We start from the raw sequence: 19,898 nt of genomic DNA, 5'->3' as shown, positions 1-19,898 counted from the left end.
TTAGCTCAGGGGCCTGGTCTGTGGGAGCCGGTGCCTAACCCCGAGCCTGGCCCATGGTGAGACCTAGAAAGGTTTCTCTAGAACCTTCTGAGGTACATCTAGGGAACAGGTAACCTGAAACAGAGCACAAAGCTCTGCGGGGCCTCCTCTTCACGTATTTGATACTTAGGTAATTAAAAAGGTTAGTTTTCTAAGAGAAGAGTCAAAATCAAGAGGCAATGCAATAGCCCATAGGATACCACAGACACATGCGTTTGGCCCAAGGTATTTTATTCCCCTTATTTAATTAGGAGAGTGACATAAAAATCTGGATTTCTGATTTCCCTTGAAAACTCAGGAGACTGCTTCGCAGCTCCAACTCTGCATGGCAGCGGACTGTATGGAGCCCAGGTGCGGGAGGTTGGTGGGTCAGCCTGCCCTGCAGGGGCCACACTGACTGGCCCGGGCTGCCTGCCTGTCCCGGGCTGCCTGCCTGTCCCCCTGGAGGGCATGAGTGTGAGGATCTGTCATAAAATCCGACATGCTGATTCCTGGGGGTGGGTCATGAGTGTCTTTATTTTCTTCTTCTCTTAATGTTTGAGTCTGCCAGGTCACACATTTCCGCAGGGTCTGCAGGGCACATGCGTTACGTTAAAATGAGAATAAAACAAAAGGCCTCACTCTGTGAAGGCCACGCCGGGCCTGGACACGGCCAAGGTGCACAGATGCCCGGATGGATGCAGGAGGATGGGTTTAGCACACTGTTTCCTGGGGTAGTGATCCGACCTCCTTTTCCCCCCAGGGATGAGGGTCTTTTGTCCTGATTCATTCGCAGGCTCCTCTTCCTAAACACAGGGCTTTGCCCACCGCGGGGCACAGAGGTCCCATCAGAATAAAAAATGAGGTAGAAGCCGAAGGATTCCAGGCCCCAGGCAGCTCAGTGGTTCCCTTCATCCCAAAACACGCACCGGGTGGACATCTCAACGAGGCTCAATAAATCGGGGTGTCTTCTGCAATGTCCTATCGGGCGCTTATCTTGTACATTCTAGGAAGCTCCTGGTTAAAACTGCTCCTGGATGACTCTCGGCTCCCAGGGGTGCCCACAGCACCGGGCACCGGGGATCGATTCTGTGGCTCAGGGATGTAGACTCTGCGCCAGGCTTGCTGGAGGGGAAGTCACGGTGCCACAGTCCGGCTGCAGCAAAATAGCCGGGGGGTGACGAACAACTTGTGTACATTGATACAGCAGGAGTGGGAGCCGTTTATTGTAGGACCGGAGGGGTATATATATTACTGAATACACAGCTTATCTTAATTAGCATAAACTAGATACAGCAGTCAACCAATCAGGAATCTCCACACTTCATGGCTCGCTGGCGTGACTTCACAAACCACTCCCTCTGGCATTTTGCCAGGCGCCATCCAGACTCTTTTACAGACTCTAACATTTCTCTGGCAAAATGCCAGGCGCCATCCTGACTTGTTTACAGACTCTAACACACGGTCTCCATGACCTTGAGCCAGGGCGCTGTGGCACTGCAGCCACACACTACGGGACATTGGAAGTGAAGTCCCCGAACTTGCTGCTCCAGAGACGTGGGGGGTGGGGCTATCATCCGAAGCCCTTATAGAAGCTTCCCAGGGGAGGTGGCACCTGGGTGGCCCTGATGACTGGGCAAAGGTTGGCAATGCAGTGACAGCGAGGTCACTGAGTCAGCCGTGAGTGGCTCATGTAGCCAGTGACCACCGCACACCACATAGCAGGGTCAGGCTGACCAATTTCCACCACTTGATATAAGGGCACCCAGAACAGCAGCCAGGAACAGGAGTGAGCATTTCGTACGTGAAACTGTCGACCTAAGACAATATGCTATTGCTCGTGAGGTTGGTTTTCAATCATTTTCTAGTTTAAGCGTCACAATGCCATCTGGGGAATCATGGTACAGAAGAAGACACTGAAGGTCAGAGAGGTTCATGACTTGCCTGAAGTCAACAGCTAGTAAATAAAGGTGAGTTCACAGTGCAGGTCCTGGGCTCCTAACCCATGCTGGTCTCCCTTTAAACCAAACCCCACAGGGAGACAGAAAGGAAAGGGAAGGCTCAGAGAAATAAGGAGGGAATGGAAATGCTGGCAGGTTGGCAGAAACCGGGCTGGCTCTGCACAGAAGCAGACAGGAACCCTGTGTGTACTGACAGGGTTTAGGGGACAGAACATTCCCTTTCCTCCCTCCCTGAGAAAAGGGGAGGGCGGGGCAAAGAGGAAGGAGCGGAGACAAGGGATGGAGGCTCAGTATACATTTTTGTTGTTGCTACGCTGTTCAAAGGAGGCAGGAGGAGGAGGGTAACAAGGGAAGGAGAGCGATTGGAGACAGAGACAGATATTTGAACATTTGAGGCTGAAACGATAGGACAGGACGTCTGAGGTTTGCTTCAAACTCCTCTGGGAGGAGGCGAGAAGGAGGCTCAGGTGCCTTCAAGCTGTGGAGCTGGTTGGTTACCCGCTGGGCTGACAGAGGGGAGCACGGGGTCCCACTCTCCTATTTTGTGCATGTCCCACACTTTCCATCATGAAAAGTACAAAAAAAATTTGTACTTTGTGACGGTGACCTTCCATTCAAGACGAACACAATGTGGACATAAAGCCTCCCTCTAAGATACATAGAGGAGAGGACCCAAGGCCACCAACAGTCAATCTGAGACCTGCATCCTGACAAAGAGGAAAGTTAAGCAGGGACAGTGACCTCGCTCAGCAGGAAGCCCCCCAGGCTGCGAGATCTCTGGGGGACACAGGAAGAGACCAAGTGCGGGGTGGGGGTGCAGCCCTGGAAGAGGGGGTACCCCGATCTGCAGCTTGGGGCTTCCACTCCCACACCCCAGTACCCCCCAACCTCGGGCACCCCCAGACCCAGGCTCCCCAGCCCCCCAGCGCCGCCGGCCACTCACCGGCAGCTGTTCTCGCCCTCCGCGTGCAGCGAGGCCTCGGCCCTGCGCAGCCCCAGGCGGGCGAAGGCGTGGTACAGCGACAGCGCCACGTCGCTCAGGCTGTGGACGCCGTCGGGCTCCTCGTACACGTTCTCCCAGTAGGCGCGCAGGCCCGGGGTGCCCGCTGGGTAGTTCCCGTACAGGTAGTAGTCCAGCTGCCCGATGATCTCCTGGTTCACCACCGCCTCGAACTTGCGCGCAAAGAAGGTGGGCCGCGCCGTCTGCTGCGCTCGGAGAGGAAGGGAGAAAACCGCATCAGCCCGCGACTGCGGGGACCTCAGGCTGCACCCCGCGGTCAGGAGCAGGGCTGGCCCAAGCCCCAGCTCTGACACGGCATGACCTCTCTGGTCTCGATTTCCTCATCTGGAACATGGGTCAGAATGGAGCGTGAGCGGGGCTGGGCAAAGCCATCCAGGTAGAGAAGACGCAAACGAGGATTGCTCTCTCGTGCACCCTGCACACAAACCACCTCCAAACAGATCAAAGAGCTTCCTGCAAGACCTGAGAAGCTGAAACCACCCGAGCAAAACAGGGGGAACGCTTCAAGACATCCGCACAGCCACAATTTTTCTGAACAGGACTCCAACAGCTCAGGCAACAGGAGCGAAAATTGACAAATGGGATTACCTCGAATTATAAAGCTTGTGCCCAGCGAAGAAAACAGTCAACAGAGCGAAGATTCAGATCCGGAAAGGGAGAGAAATCTTTGCCAGCCATTCATCGGACGGAGGATGAACATCCAGGATATACAAATAACCCCCCAAAGATAACAAGGGAACAAAGCAGCCCGTCAATAACTGGGCAGCCGATCTGAAGGGACGCTTCTCAAAAGCGGAAATACAAATGGCCAATACATACATGAGGACACTCTCAACACCCGGAGCCCTCAGGGAAATGCTAATTAAAACTTCTCGGAATTCATTTCTCTCCTTGTTTATTTTCCCATTCCCTTCCCAACCTCTTATATGTAATTTTGGGGTAAAATTGGGGGTTCATAACCCACTTCAATCTAATGTATGAAGTATGATATGTCAAGAGCTTTGTAAAGTTGTGAACAACCAATAAAAAAAAAAAAAAAAAAAAAAAAAAAAAAACTTCACGGAGATGCCATCTCACCCCAGGCCAAAGGGCTACTATCAAGACAAAACCCCAAACCAACAAATAACAAAGGCCAGGGGAAGATGGTGGGGGGGGGGGAGAGTAACACTTCCCTGCAAAAAAAGTTACACATGTGATGGGGGGTAAAACATCTATGAAAAACCGAAAAACAGATCTACAATTGGAGCTACTTCTGGGGACACTTTGAAGGAAAGGAAGTTGGTAAGCAAGAGACACCTGTATACTGTGTTTACTGTGTCACTCTCACAACGGCCAAGGTATGGCTCAGCCTAGATGCCCATCAACGGATGAATGGGTAAAAAAAAAAAAAATGTATATAGACACAATAGAATTTTATTTGACCATTAATAATGTTAATGCAAATGTCATTTGCACAAAAATGGATGGAACCAGAGGCCAACATGTTGAATAAAATCAGCCAGACAGAGAAAGGTTAAGTGCCCGTGTTTTCTCTCCTATGTGGAAACGAAAAGGTGTCACTAGAAAAGACAAGATCAATTACTAGGGATAAAGAAGGGGAGTGGGGGAGTGGGGGAGGGGAGGGCCAGGGGGTTATTAGGGACATGCATTATGGAATGGTCACATTGAAACGCATTCATCTGTCTAATTAATGACTGAGCAATCATCATAAAGTAAAGTTTGAAAAAGAAGGAGGATGTGCACCCCGAATGAGTGGGTTTATATGGGTAAAGCAATGACGGACACTTAGTATGTATCATTTCAGTGACTGTTAAATAAATCCAATCCTGGATGTTTCTGGCTGGGCTGGAGCTCAGAAATCATTTAGCTGAGGTCACAGACCAGTTGTCCAGGGCAAATACAGCCTGCAGATGTATTTCGGTTGCCCAACAGAACATTTTAAAATTGAATTAGCTGGCAGCATTTTAAAAGGCGAGATTCACGGAAACAGAAAACAGCAATAGACCCGCAGCCTCAGGCCCACATCCTACATGGGAGCAACCATTGAGCGCTGAATGGACATGGGGCTCCTCAGCCTGCCGCAGGCCCCACCACTCCCTAGTGCCTCCCTGGCACTTTGACTGGCTTGCAGACTCACAAGGCACGCTCCAGAGTCGTGGATCAGGACCTTCAGGAGTGGGGCTGAGAGACTGTATTTTTATGTATCCAAAAGAAAAGTTCCTTGGCGATGTTGACGCAGGGTTGAGGGGTGAGGGCCACTGATGTAAACTGAGCCCTCGATGAAAGAGGCCCAGAGAGGGGCAGGGACTCTATCCAAGGACACACAGCACATCAGTAGAAGATTCAGGGTCCAGGGTTAAAAAGATGCAGGGACACCTTGGCTGGGTTACAGCCTGGCTCTCTTCTATCAATTGTCCCCATGGTCCCTCCAAGTTGGCAGTTTGGGAAGTCGCAAGCCAGCCTCAATACCCGTCTAGGGCCGAGATTGGCAAACATTTTCAAGAAAGGGTCAAAGAGTAAATGCACACAGCTTTGAAAACACTCACTCCGCCTTTGCAGCATAGAAACAGCCAGGGGCAAAACTGTAGATCATGGGCGTGGCTGTGAGCCAGGGAGACTTCTTCTTGGCCAGGGCTGAGGTCAGATAGGGTGGTGGGGGGGGGGGCTGCAGTTGGCTGACCCTTGGTCTAGGGCTGCAGAAGCAAATAAAAAATAGCCCTGTCCCTCGAGGACCTAACTTTGGGTCTAGCATGGCTGTGCATGAATAGTAACAATAATGACGACAGTGACCAGTAAGCATGTCCTACAGGCAAGTGCTGCATTGATGTCACGGCCCGGAATCCCCTGGAATCCCTGGCTTGTCCCCAGGTCCAGTATCTCCAGAACCCCGTCACTCTACGATCGAGCTGATTGAGTCAACTGGTGACTCCCCCAACTCCCCCTGCCCCCGGCTTCCTCATCCTTAAAATGGGTACAACCACATGGGTTTTCAGCCAGGCCATTAGCTGCTCTGGCTACGTGACTATCATGACCACTTCCGCTTGCAACTGGGGGCCTGTCTCCCCAGGGGCCGTCAGTCTTCATTTTCTGGAGGGAGAAGACCAGTCTTAGCGGCTGGACAGGCTTCTTTCTCCTCCTGCCATTCTCTGGCCACAGCCTGCTCTCGGGAAAGGGCACGTTTCTATATTTATCGTCCTCTTTGAACAAGAACTCCGAGAGTTCCTCACAGGCAGCGGTCCTTGGTTCTACGGTGGATCTTTGTTTACGGGGAAAGACAGAGCTGGGGTGCTCGCTAAGGTAGCCAGGCTTCATCAGGGACCACCATGGCCCCGGACGCGGGGGCTGGGGGAGCCAAGCCCCAGGCCACCTTCTCAGATGGTGATGGTTCTCTGCAGCTGGGGCAGCGGCAGGTCCTTTCTGCACGGACAGGGCAGAGTCAGGACATCATCCGGGTTCTTGCCTAATTAACCAGGGTTTGAGGACATCCCTGGCACAGGCAGATCAACATGAGAGCACCCAGGTCACCAGGGACCTTTCCAGGGGTCCCCGATGGTCCTCGGGAGGTGTGGAACACCCTGAGCTTCTGGTGATGGCAGTGCCCGAGGGCCGCGGCCCTGCTCTGAGGAGCCAGGCGGGCAGGGCGTGTCCTCCCCTGGACGCTTCAGCAGGGACACCTTGGCTGGGTTACAGCCTGGCTCTCTTCTACCAATTGTCCCTGTGGTCCCTCCAAGTTGGCAGTTTGGGAGGCTGCAAGCCATCACCACGGGGTGGCTCTAGGGACCTTGGTCTGGTTTGGTTGAACATTTCATGGTGCTCAGTTTGTGCAGGCTGCAACTTGGACCTGGCTGTGGTCAGGGGAAGGAGGGGAGGAAGAAGCTCAGAGCCCCGTCCCTTCCCAGCCACACTTCCTGCCACACTTCCCGGCCACACTTCCCAGCCAGGCCGGGGAAGGGAAGAGCTTCCCCTGGGCAGGAGTGGAGCTGAGGAGCCCTCCCCCAGGCTCATAGCAAGCAGAAGAGCAGTGACCGCGCTCCTGCCTCTGCCGTCCCCAGAACTGTAAATTGCTGGGCTGCGCGGAGACAGCTGTGAGGGTGATGACATTTCTACCTCTCCTGACTCCTTCAAGTTCACGGAGCAGGGTGGTTTCCAAACCTGGCTGCGTTGGATTTTTCCAAAGTGCAATGCAACAGAGACACAGGTTTCTGGACCTCGGTGGAGAGTGGCGGTTCTCAAGCAGGGGCGAGTTTGGCTCCGGGGGACATGTGGCAATGTTTGGAGGCATTTGGGGACTGTCACAGCTGGAAGGTACATCTAGTGTGTGGAGGAGGCCAGGGACGGCTGCTAAACACCCCCAGGGTACAATGCAGAAGGATCCAGGCACAGTGTCAAGACTGCCTTAAAACTCTACCCTCTCTAAGTTCAAGTTCCTGTTCAGAGATAACGTTTTTAATAACCTTCCAGGGCATTGTGCCGGAACGGTAGTGCAGAGAAGAGGACGAGAATGGCCCCTGGGGACAGATACCGTGGGCTGTCTGACCTTGGATAAGGTGGTTGACGTGTCTGTGCCTCAGTTTGTCTATAACAGGAAACCCTATCATGTGTTTTGTGGGGTTTAATGAGTGGATTCATCAGAATGGTTAGACCAGCCCCCATATGTATGCAGTAAGTGCTCAGTTAGTGCTGGCTCTTTTCTTGATGGGGTTGCTGTGACCATCAGTCCTGGGGCAGGGCATGGAGGGGTGGGGCGGCCTGGGGGCTCCTCGGAGGCCTCAGAGGTCCTGGTGGGCGGGGTCTGGGGTCTGGGCGGGGTCTGGGGTCTGGGCGGGGCTCACCTGGAAGCGGTGGAAGTCCTGGGGCTTGAAGTCGTTGGGGGAGCAGCCGCACCAGTCCACAATGTGCTTGTACTGGCACTTGCAGCCCAGCTTGCGGTTCCAGTTGGTGACCCGCAGGTTGTTGTCCACCATGGTGTCGCAGTGAGGGCTGTTCTCCAGGACCGTGTGGAAGAAGGACTGTGGGGAGAGAGGAGCCCAGCTCAGCCCTCCCGGCCTCCCCCAGATGGGCCCCCGAGGCCCTCCAGTGGCAAGGAGCGCTCCTGGAGAGTCTTGGGGACAGCTGCCAGGCCTGTCAACTCGGTGGCTGGATTCTACCTAGAAGTGTCCCCCGGCCCCAGCGCTGCCTCTCCCCCGGGGCTCCACCTGATTTCAAGACAGCCCACCGCCCCAGGCACCTGCAGCGAGCTCAGTGACAGGAAGCCTCTCAGGTATGGCAACGCGGGGGAGGGGGCAGAGGCCAGTATGGGGACAATTTTCAGGGAACCTTGAGCCAAGAGGGCTCTTATTTTTAAAGGGCCAGATTTGAAAGCGACAGGCTTCAGGTCTGAGACTGCTCGGTACCAAGGACATGTGCGCTGGAATTTCACCCCTGGGTGGAGGCGGCCGACCCCCGGGGCGCCATCCAGCCTAGGGTTGCAGGGCCTTGTCTTTGCCACTCAAAGGACAACCCAAGGAAGGGCAGGGTGCCTGATGTCCATGGGGCTGAAGCAGGGGTCCTGTCTCTCTCTAGTCCTGGGTCTCCCGTCTGATCTCCTGCAATGACTCTAAGAGAGGCATCCTGGGAGTGAGGGCAGGAGAGAGGGGACATGGTGGTCATGGCTGCTGAGACACCGAGAGAGAGAGAGAGAGAGAGAGAGAGAGAGAGAGAGAGAGAGAGGAGAGGTGGGAGACACAGGGACGGTTCCCATTTCCACTCTCTTTGTAACAATCGCAGCTACCAGAACGCACTCCCTCCCCGGCTCTCTGGTCCCTAAGGGAAGCCCTTGGGCAATCTGTGTCTGCCTGTCACAAAGGTATGGGCACAGCCTGCAGATTTCTTCTCAGCCAGTCCCCAGGAGGTGTCTAGGAGAAGGGAGGGCACAGCTGAGACGCAGGAATGGAAGAGGAGGGGTGCCCTGCGTGGGGGCAGCGAGGGCGCCCCCCACTCCCCCCACCAGTTGGTGGAGGCCACCTGAGCTCTCGGAGGATCTCTTCCAAGCGGGTAGGTGGCCATCCTTTAAGGCGGAAGGACATACCCGAGAACCTCTACAAGCCCACAGAGACACCTATCCTCCATCAAGCTGAGGGCGGAGGACCCAACTGCCCCTTGCCCTGTGACCTTTTAAATCTCCCTGCAAGATAATGGATGAAGAGGTGGCCAGAGTGGAGAGAAAAGGTGCTTTTCACTAAAATAGGATTAAAAGCTGATGACTGAACACGTCATGGCTGGCTCAGTGATGACAAGCTCATTGTCTCTGTGGAGTGACATGGGTCGTCAGCCCTCCCTGGGAGCTGGACACTGGCCCTGCCCCCAACCGGAGCCCAGATCTATAAGGCTGATGGCCTGAGAGTGACAATACTCCTGAACTGGATCCCACCCATGTCTGGAGGGTCTGGGCTCGGCAAGTTTACACTGCAGGGCTTCCTGAAGTCTGAAAAGAGGTTTCAGGATTCTGGAGCTGTTCAAATAATGGGGAAATGCTGAGCCCTGGGCAGGTGGCCACAGGGACTAGTGTAGACGTCCCTGGGTGGCCGACCCTGGGATCTCTTGTATTTCAAGATCTGATCAATGAAGCCGACACTATTTTTTATCAGGGAGTGACAGAGCTATATTCAAAGAAGAAAAGGAATTCTTGGGTGTCAAAAAGGTGGTTACTAGGGGCTGGGGATGTGGCTCAAGCGGTAGCGCGCTCGCCTGTCATGTGTGCGGCCCAGGTTCCATCCTCAGCACCACATACAAACAAAGATGTTGTGTCCGCCGAAAACTAAAAAATAAACATTAAAAAATTCTCTCTCTCTCTCTTTCTAAAAAAGGTGGTTACTACAGCACTGGTGACTGCAGAAGTCACTCCGAAGTCAATGTGGGTATGTCCTGAAAGGTTGAGGCTACCCAATTGTACAGGTTATGCACTGCCCAACACGGGGTGCGGGGGATCAATCTGGAAGATATCAGAGATTTGTAATTTTTTTCACAACGTTTTCTGGAAAATAGCAGAAAAGAGCCTTGTTCTAACAAAATCAGTTCATTGGGATGTTTTTCTACTCGATAGGGGCCAAATGCCCAGCGAGCGCTCCATTTTCTACCTTTTGCAGAGGCACATGCAGGATGGTGGAGACCCCGAGCGTCCCATTCCTATGGCCTTGGTGCAAACTGGAGGTGTGACCAGAGGATCTGCCACTGCAAGGGCCCCAGGGTTGGTGCGGCTCCCCGTCCTCGGCTCAGTTTGGGGACCAGCACTGCAGCCCGTGGCTAGAGCCCCCCATCCCCCCCCCCAACCCCGGGGAAGTTTTCCTGGCGCTCACCTCCGCAGGAAGCAGCGTGTAGGCATAGAACTGTTTCATCTTGGTCACCAGATCGTCCGTGGAGAATGTCACGTACTCCACAAACTTCCGGTTCAGCAGGAACCAATCAGAGCCGCCGTCCACCGAGATGCCCTCGGGGATCCTGCGATCCCCCAGGCGCCACATGTGCGCGTCGCACTCCAGGAAGAGCCGGTCCAGGCCTTGTTTCCGGATGAACCTGGGTGAGACGAGGTGGCCCTGAGCCCAAAGGTGCCCTGGTCCACCCAGAGCCCAGATGCAAACAAACAAACAAAAAACCCTCAAGCAACAACAGGATTTTTCGGGCACATCTTGAGCTCCAGGCGCAGAACCAGGGTCAGTGTAGAGTTCGCGACTTGGCCTCGCAGGGAAGCTCAGGGTACCTGCCCGGCACCATCTGAGGGCAACGAAGGTCAGCTATGCCTGCTTCCTCCCTAGAGACCTTTCAAGGAACCTGCTTGTGCCAGGCTGTCGTGGTGGACACAGCCGGTGGCCCTCATCTCAGGACGGTGCTCTCAGATGCATGCCCTCCACCCCCAGCCACACCCCCAGACCTCCTCCGCTTCTTGATTGACATATTGTACACCCGATTACAAAGTACTTTGACAAATACCAAACGTAGGATGTTTCATTGTGAACACATGAAACAAGAGGTCATGGTAGGTCTAATACCTACTGTTGTTGTTATTATTATTATTATTATTATTATTATTATTATTATTATTATTTTGCAGTGCTGATGAGCAACCAGGGGCCTTGTGCATGCGAGGCAAGCGCTCTACCTCTGAGGGACACCCGTAATTTTGCAGAAGAGCGAGCATAACGGGTCCATGTCACCTCTGCCATAATATGAAACACATGATTGCTGCCCATGTCCAACTCAGCTACTGTAAGTACTGCTGCGTTTGGCATCTATGGCCAGTTAGATCGCAACTAGAGTTCCCAGGAAGTAAAGGTATCGCTTTGTTCCCATCCAGGCCACAGACCCCTGAGTGCTCCCCGTGAACCCCCGGATCAGGAACTTCTACTCCAGGAGGTACATGGAGGTCTGATCATCTCCCTTAGGACTGCCTGAAGCAGGACGGATAGAACTGGCTTTTCCTGTTTTGTGCATGCAGAACCCAGAGCTCCTCAGGGGGCAGAGCTGCTGAGACAGGAGTGTTCACTGTGAATGTTTATTGTACACCTACTGTGTGCCAGGCACGGTGCTGGGCCCTGGCGGGGTACTAGAGAGCAGGGAGGGTCCCTGTACCAGGGAACTAGTCGTTAGGTTGGGCTCTTATAGCCCAGAGGTCTCCTGGCCCGGGAACCTCTGCTTCTCCAGCCCGCGGAGCTCCCCCCCCCCACACACACACACATCCGGGAACCTGGGCTGCTCTAGTCCCATCTCAGCAACGCCCCCTCTGAGCGCCCCTCCCGTTCCTCCGCCCCAGCTCCGGGTGCACACCAGCCTGAAAATCTCCCTCCCAGCTGGGTGACTTTGGAAGGTGAGGCATCCTCCCTGGGTCTCAGCTTTCCTCTTGGCATAATTGCAAAGGTGGGCTAGATCTGGATTTGAAGTTAGATGCCGGCAGCGATTGGCCAGAAAGGAGAAACCGTGAAGAGGCTCAGATGACGCGAGCCGCGGTTCCCACCACAGAGGGGTAGAAAGTGCGCGTTCCGAGAGGCACTCACAGGCCTTGAAGAAAAAGGGTAAATAAAACCTCTCTAAGGCTGAATTCTGACCATAGGACCCGGCCAGGATTACAGCTGTAAGTCACTGTTATACCCAGAAGAGGGTGTGGGGCAGGTGTCACCTTCCATATGCGGACAGAGAAGCCCAGAGAAGGTGAGGACTTTTCCAAGGATGCACAGAGGACTCAGCCCCCGGGCAGAACCATCTGGAAGGCCCAGGTATCCAACCTCCTGGTCTCATTCTTACCCAGTGCATCTTCTGCATGCAAAATGAAGCTTATTAGCAAAGCCAGGTTCTTGCTGGGGAGGGACTTGGTGAGGGTTTTTCATCATGGTCACGGTATCAGCGCGTGGAGACACAACTGGGCTTTCAAGCAAGCCCCGAGTTTAGGAAAGGGAGATCCTACCTCGGCTCTGGCTAGTGCTGATGTTGCAGTAATGCCCGGTGAGTGCACGGAACTGTGTTGCAAACTTTAGATTTTAGATGACTTGTATGAAAACTTACACGGAAATCATACTGTGAGAAAGAGGGAAGAAGGAGGAAGGAGGAGGAGGAGAAAGAGGAGGAGGAGGAGAAGGAGGAGAAGGAGGAGGAGGAGAAGCAGGAAGAGGAGGAGGAGGGGGGAGGAAGGGCAGGATTCCTGTAGGGAAGAGATAGAAACTTTTCTAGTAATTTGCTCCTTCCAGGGCACAGCTTTTTAATTTCATGTTCCATTATATGGGATAATGTCACTGCCTTGCAATTTTAATGTGACGTCCCAGGCCATAATATCCAAATACAATATTCATGCAGTCATCTCCAAAATGAAATATTCATGGCATCGGGAGATTGGTCTCTTTATTTACTGAATTCAAAAGCTGATAAGCTGCAAATATAGGCTTTGGTTAATTATGAACAAATAGAGTCAGCCAATTCCCCAGATCTCGGATAAGTTTCTGGGGTCACAGGGGCTACCAAAGACTTTCTTCTGGCCCAGAAGAAGGTGGCAGAGGCCCGGAGCCAGGGTACCAACCTGGAGAGAGAAATCAGCTGTCTGGGCTGGGAGAGGCTTTATTTTCCTGCCTTTTGCAGGAAACGTCCAGAACTTGGAAAGAAGGTGCTGGAGAGCAAGACAAGTCCGTAGGGACGCCCCTGGGGTGCGCCTCATAGATGCTGGCTCACGTCCCCTAGGGAGGCAGCCCAGGCCCAGTGCACAGAAGGGGACCTTTCATTTCCCATTGCCATGGCTACCTTGGGGGCAAATAGAATGACAGGGGGCATCATGGCAGGGCAGACACCAGGCACAGGTGGACCTTGCAAAGTGTGATCATCGCCACCTACCCAAGCAGCCAGGCGGTGGTGACGTCTCTCTCCCACCCCTGCGTCTCCGACACTCGTTCATGCTTAACGTTTTTATCCAATCACTTCTAACTTTCTAGAACAGCATCCAGGTCTGGGTTCATTGTCTATTTCTACTCACTAGACATGAGCCCTCAGACGGCAAAGATTTTGAATCTGTGTGTGTTCAGGGCTGTGTCCCTAACACCTAGAATAGTGAGGAGCATCTTTGAGATGCTCAAGTAATACTTCTTGATGAGTGAATAAAGGGAAACGGAACAGCTACAGCAGCTGGACCGCCAACAGACACGAGTAGCCAGGTATCAGAGCCTCCTAACTCGCTCAGCAAACAAAATAACTGAATCTCAGAGAGGTTAAGTAATTTCCCCCGAGTGGCACAGCAGCCAGTCTTGGACCTGAATCCAGGTGTGGCTGAATCCAGCACAAACTCCTCAGGACCCTGCCATCCTTTCCTGTCCCCATTCACCAGGGTCCCTCCAGTAGAATACAAATAAAGAATCTGAGGACATCTGCCTCCCAAAGATGGTGCTCCGAGATGAGAGAGAAGCTAGAGACAGGTTTCCTTGTTGGTTTTGGAAGAGGCTTTCAGAACGGGCGGGCGAGTAAGGAGGACAGCTTGGAACCGTTCGCACTCAGTTTTACATCCTGGGCTCTCGTGGCGTCCCTTGAAGGGGACATTGGAGCCCCAGCCCGGTCCCTTCCCCTGTCCCTCGTGCTGCCTGGCCACCGAGAGCTGAGCAGCTCTGCCCCAGCACGACCCCTACCTCCTCTGGAGCCAGCTGACCGTGGACCAGAACCTCTGAGCCCAGGAGCCAAAATAAACCTCCCCTCTTTTTAAGCTGATTTTCCCAGATTGTGTCACAGCGATGGAAACCCACGCCACCACCAACCCATGCGACTAATTCCACAAATGAAAACCAAACCAAACCCGAGCCCCAGGGAGAACGGATGAGAGGCAAAGTCCCACCGCCTAGGGGAAAGTCCCCTATTCTCCTGTTTTCCTGTCCAGCGATCTGACACCGAACCCTTCTTCCTCCCTCGGCACCAGCACGGCCTGCGCATTTTGGTGGAAAAAAATGAAGCCACAGAATGAAGCATAAAGACTCACGAGGTGGGAAATCAGCCGGTGACATGAATAGGGACACCACGGTAACCAGGGACTCCCGGGCTGCTGACCTCGGTGCCCTTAGCTGTGTGCTGCTTCAGGATCTCATGCAGAGAGGGGTGACTGCAAAGGGCCCACCCCAAGGTCAGGTGCGAAGGTCGTAATGAGACTATGGGGCGGGGGTGGTGGGGTGGGGCTCGGAGGGTCGCCCAGTGCAGGTGAGCGCTCCGTGGACACCCAGGGCCCTCACGTGCTCCTGCACCAGGTGGGAGTCTTAACCTCTGCCTCTCTTCTGGGGTTTGGTAGACAGGTGGGTCGGGCACCCCCAGGCTAAGGAGAAGCTGTGTCCAGGAAAGCAGAGGGACTTCAGCACCAAGGACAGAGCCCAAGGCCCGGGACCCCATTTCCCCCAACTGTTTTAGCAACACCCACCATTGTGGCAGGGGAGGAGGTGACAAGGGTCATGGCCTACAAGAACCAGCCTGCGAGGACCCAACTCACTGGGTTCTGAGCTTGGCAGCTCCAAAGGGCCTGCCTAGGCTCAGGGTGGCTGTGCCCTCCTGACCAGGGTGGAGTCACCTGTCACACCTCTGATCTGCAGCAGCTGGAAGAGCCCAGGGGCTTGGGACAGCCACACTGTCCGCAGCTCCGGAGAGCATCTTGGATGTTCCAGGCCCTGGTTTGTGTGCTGAGAATGTGGTTGGGGATCAGGTGGGAATCATCCCTGTCCTCCTCTCACTTCTAGGGGGAGAGAAAATGTAAATGCTAACAGTTATCGTTTCTTGAACTCGGACTACATCCTACTCACTCAATGTAGATTCTCTTATTCAGTCTTCACTTCAGCCCACGAGGATTCATTTTATGAATAAAAGAACAGAGACAGAGAGGTTAAGTGATCTATCTTCCCAAGATCACACAGCCAGTCAGTGGCAAGGTTAGGATTCAAACCTTAATAAGTCAAGGTGGTGTCAGACCCTCAGAAGGGATTGAGCTGCCATCTGCCGTGGGACCCTTGCTGGAGCTGGGATGATGCTGTTTGGAATTTTGGCCTCTAACACTCTGAGCTAATAAACCTCTTTCTTCACAAACACCCTGCCTCAGGTATTTTATTATAGTAACAGAACAGGGTGGCCACACCTGGATGCAGAGGGAAGCTCCACAGAACACCTGGCCCATCACACTGCCCAGGGGTTATAAGAACTGGAATCCAGGGCCCGACCACCTAGGCTCAGACCTGCTTCCCCACCTGCCCTCTGTGCTGTTTAATCTCTCCAAACTCAGCGTCCACACCTGGAAATGGACATGAGAAGCACTGCAGGGCCATGCAAGGCCTGTAGTGGGGACTGAAAGGTGCATTACTGCAGGGGGCTTCAGACAGTTCCTGCCACCCAGGAAACCTTCCAGGGGCAGCTGCTGCTGCACTGTGCAGAGAAAGCCCGCTTGGTGGGAAGAAAAGAAGCCAGAGTGGACATGTGGAGCCAGGGGCCTGAGTCCTGGGGCCTAGATCCTGGGTCCTGAGTCTTGGGGCCTGGGGCCTGGGTCCTGAGTCCTGGAGCCTGGATCCTGGGGCCTGGGTCCTGAGTCCTGGAGCCTGGATCCTGGGGCCTGAGTCCTGGAGCCTGGATCCTGGGGCCTGAGCCCTGGGACCTGGATCCTGGGGCCTGGATCCTGGGGCCTGAGTCCTGGGACCTGGATCCTGGGGCCTGAGTCCTGGAGCCTGGATCCTGGGGCCTGAGTCCTGGAGCCTGGATCCTGGGGCCTGAGCCCTGGAGCCTGGATCCTGGGGCCTGAGTCCTGGGACCTGGATCCTGGGGCCTGGTTCCTGGGGCCTGGATCCTGGATCCTGGGTCCTGGGTCCTGGGACCTGGATCCTGGGGTCTGAGTCCTGTGGCTTAGATCCTGAGGCCTGGATCCTGGGGCCTGAGTCCTGTGGCTTAGATCCTGAGGCCTGGATCCTGGGGTCTGAGTCCTGTGGCTTAGATCCTGAGGCCTGGATCCTGGAGCCTGAGTCCTGGCCCCAGTGATGCATGTCCTTCCTAGAAGGCTCAGGACATAAGAAAAATGCAGAGGAGAAATGACTGCATCTACTTGTCGGGGATGACGCTGGGAGATGGTTTCTTGTGAGTCTGTTGTCCAACTTCTGTGCACATCATCTAGGGGTTAAAAAGTCCCAAAGGGGACCTCACGGCACCAGCCGAGGCCAGGGCAAGAGGTATGCAGTGAGGGGGTGCTGCGCTCCACTGTGGCTCGGGCCACAATCAGACGGAAATAGACAAGTGGGGACCATCCATGTACTGCTTGGGTTTACAGGAAGCAGAAGAGAAACCAACCTGCTCTCCCTCCTGGGACGAGGCATGAACTACCTGCCTGTCAGTCCTGGTGCTGCGGCTAGGCTAGGAGAGGGCCCGTCCCCCCGAGGGAAGCTGGACTCGCCTCCTAACAGCACGTCTGCCTGCAGGGGCCCCCGGCCAGGCTGCCACAGACTGTCCAGCTCTGCTTAAACACTGGTGTTTACACATGGAGGGAGAGTTGAGCTTGAGGATTAGTTCCGTGTCAGAGAAGGGAGCTGTTGCTGCGGCCAGGGTGACCCTGGTGCCCGCTGGGGCAGTGCTGGCTCCAGGGGCAGAGTCCAGGCTGGAGAAGAGGGAAACATTTCCTTCTTCCACCAGGGCTGGGGTCTGTCATCACCTCCTCCCTGTCTAGCCTCCTCACACGAAGGATGCCAGTTGCTTCTCTAAGGCTTAGAGTCACTTGTCCATCATCCTTTTGATTCTTCTCATCTCTTCTGCACCATCATCACCATCACCATCATCAACATCATCACCACCATCATCATCACCATCATCACTAACATCATCACCATCACCATCACCATCACATCATCACCACCATCACCATCATCACCATCACCATCATCACCATCACCATCATCAACATCATCACCACCATCATCATCACCATCATCACTAACATCATCACCATCATCACCATCACCATCATCAACATCATCACCACCATCATCATCACCATCATCACTAACATCATCACCATCATCACCATCACCATCATCAACATCATCACCACCATCATCATCACCATCATCACCATCACCATCATCACCATCACCATCATCACCATCACCATCATCACCATCATCACCACCACCATCATCACCATCACCATCATCACCATCACCATCATCACCATCACCATCATCACCATCACCATCATCACCAACATCACCACCACCATCATCATCACCATCATCAACATCATCACCACCATCATCATCACCATCACCATCATCACCATCACCATCATCACCATCACATCATTACCACCACCACCATCATCACCAACATCATCACCATCACCATCATCACCACCACCACCATCATCACCATCACCATCATCACCATCACCACCACCATCACCATCATCACCATCACTATCATCACCATCACCATCATCACCACCATCATCACCACCATCACCATCATCAACATCATCACCACCACCATCATCACCATCATCATCACCATCACCATCACCATCACCATCATCACCACCATCACCATCATGACCATCACCACCACCAGCATCATCACCACCATTAACATCATCATTATACCATCATCTCCACCACCAACATCACCCTCGCCACCAACAACATCACCACCCCATCACCCTCACCACCACAGCTCCCCACGCACACTAACCGTTCCCGGTTAATTCCTTTGGTAACTTCACAGGGTTGGAACATGAGGAAATTTTTCAGATGAGGAAACTGAGACACAGTAGTGAGGTGCCTTCCCCAGGCCACACTCCCAGTGAGTGTGCAGAGCTGTCACCCAGACCGCGACAACCTGCTTCAGAGCCTGTCTTCAGTTCCAGGCTTGACCGCCCGCAGGGTCTGTGGGAACGCCCTCCATGTTCTCTAAGCAACGTTCAGTGGCTGCTTCTTAGCCTTGACCGTCATCTAGCACAGTGTTGGCCCGATGGGATGATCGGATAAACTTCTGTTGATGCCTATAAGATCAAGATCTAATTTCCACAGTCCACCCACTTATAAATGATCCATGGAATCCCGGATGCCACCGGCACGCCCTGAACACAGTTTGGGAAGTGCTGCTTCTAGGAAAAGGAGAAACACCTGTCTCCACCCAAATAAGAAAAGGCTCTGCTTCTGGTGGGTGGGCTCCTGCCCTGTCCCGGTCCCCACACCGCGACCTTCAGACCGCGGAGCCCCTGGGGCGTCGCCGACCAGGGGGTGACAAGAGAACCCAGGCCCTCAGGTGGAGCTGAGCCAGGTTCACTGAGTCTCGTTCCGTCCCCGCCTGCCACTCACCAGCCACAGGACCTGAGCAGGTAGAGCTGTTGTCCCCACAGCCCTGTCCTTTCCAAAACGGAGCCACAGCTGCCCGCTGAGGCTGGAGTGAGGGAGGGCACTCACAAGCGCCCAGCTCGGTGGCCTCGGGGGGCCAACCCCAGACTGGGTTGCTGTCTGGGTCCCATGCAGCCCCGCCACCCACGCCGTGTTGCAGGGATGAACGCGGGGCCCTGACAGAGGTGGAGAGATTCCCCAGCGCCCGGCAGGACGTGTCCCCGCGGAGGCCGTGTTGTGCCCAGCGCGGGAATCTTCCCTTTCCAACCCCCAGAAGGGGACCTTCCCACTCACTCAGACGTGGCGCCTGCTGAGCCTTGGAGAACTTCCCTGATGCCCCCGAGCAGAGGCCGGGACTCCACTCTCAGACCGGGAGTGCACTTGAGGCGGGAGGCAGGGCTGTGCCTCCTCATCCTCTGTCTGGTCACTTTATTTTTTTGGAGGGAAGCAGAGAGAAGCCGTGCGCACAACACTCCCCTTCACCTAATTACAGGAACCGTCAGGACCAATTTGGCAGCTACTAAAATACTAGTGGCCTCTCGCCGGCTCCTCGCAGCAGGGGCTGGAGTCCAAATTGGCTGCTGAAGGCGGGGGAAGAGGACAGAAGGTCAAGGCTGCCATTAGGCACTGGGCGGAAAGAAAAGCAGAGGCACCCCGCGGCCTCCTCCGCATCTCCCTGCCTGCCTCTGTCCCCCTCCGTCTTTCTGTCTTTCAAGCTCTCTGGCCGCATCCTTTCCTCCACAAGGACTGTTCCAGAAGCACAGACTCTTAGAACAGGGAGGGGCTTTGCAGACCACCCCCTCCAACTCCCTTGTTTATTATAGAGAGAAAATAAAGCTCAGAGAAGCACAGCGGCTGTCTTAAAATCACACAGCATGTGGAGGAAGGCAGGGCTGGGGCTCAAAGAGGCTTCACTAATGGGAAGGATGAGTTTGGCTTCTGTGAACACCCTGGGCCCGGGTCCTGACTCAGCTGAGTGAACTCGATCAAATCACTTCATCTCTCTGAGTCTCCGTTTCCTTATCTGTGAAATAAGGTGACTTA

The 19,898-nt window shown here is 54.2% G+C and overlaps 1 protein-coding gene across 1 annotated transcript in view; it reads right to left on the bottom strand.

The window, feature by feature from the left end:
• XYLT1 (xylosyltransferase 1) overlaps positions 1-19,898 on the bottom strand; it is a 240,037-nt gene that overhangs the window by 14,889 nt on the left and 205,250 nt on the right. The window contains exons 7-9 of the mRNA XM_081299981.1: positions 10,335-10,551; positions 7,833-8,009; positions 2,923-3,185 (exon numbers count right to left, since the gene is read on the bottom strand). Coding sequence (XP_081156107.1) covers positions 2,923-3,185; positions 7,833-8,009; positions 10,335-10,551 — 657 coding nt within the window. The remainder of the gene's footprint in view (positions 1-2,922; positions 3,186-7,832; positions 8,010-10,334; positions 10,552-19,898) is intronic.

The sequence above is a fragment of the Spermophilus citellus genome (assembly GCF_964194105.1).
Source record: "Spermophilus citellus genome assembly, chromosome: 6".
NCBI classification, from domain to species: Eukaryota; Metazoa; Chordata; class Mammalia; order Rodentia; family Sciuridae; genus Spermophilus; species Spermophilus citellus.
Note: the sequence above shows the minus strand (reverse complement) of the source record. Positions and strands in the feature narration are given on the sequence as shown.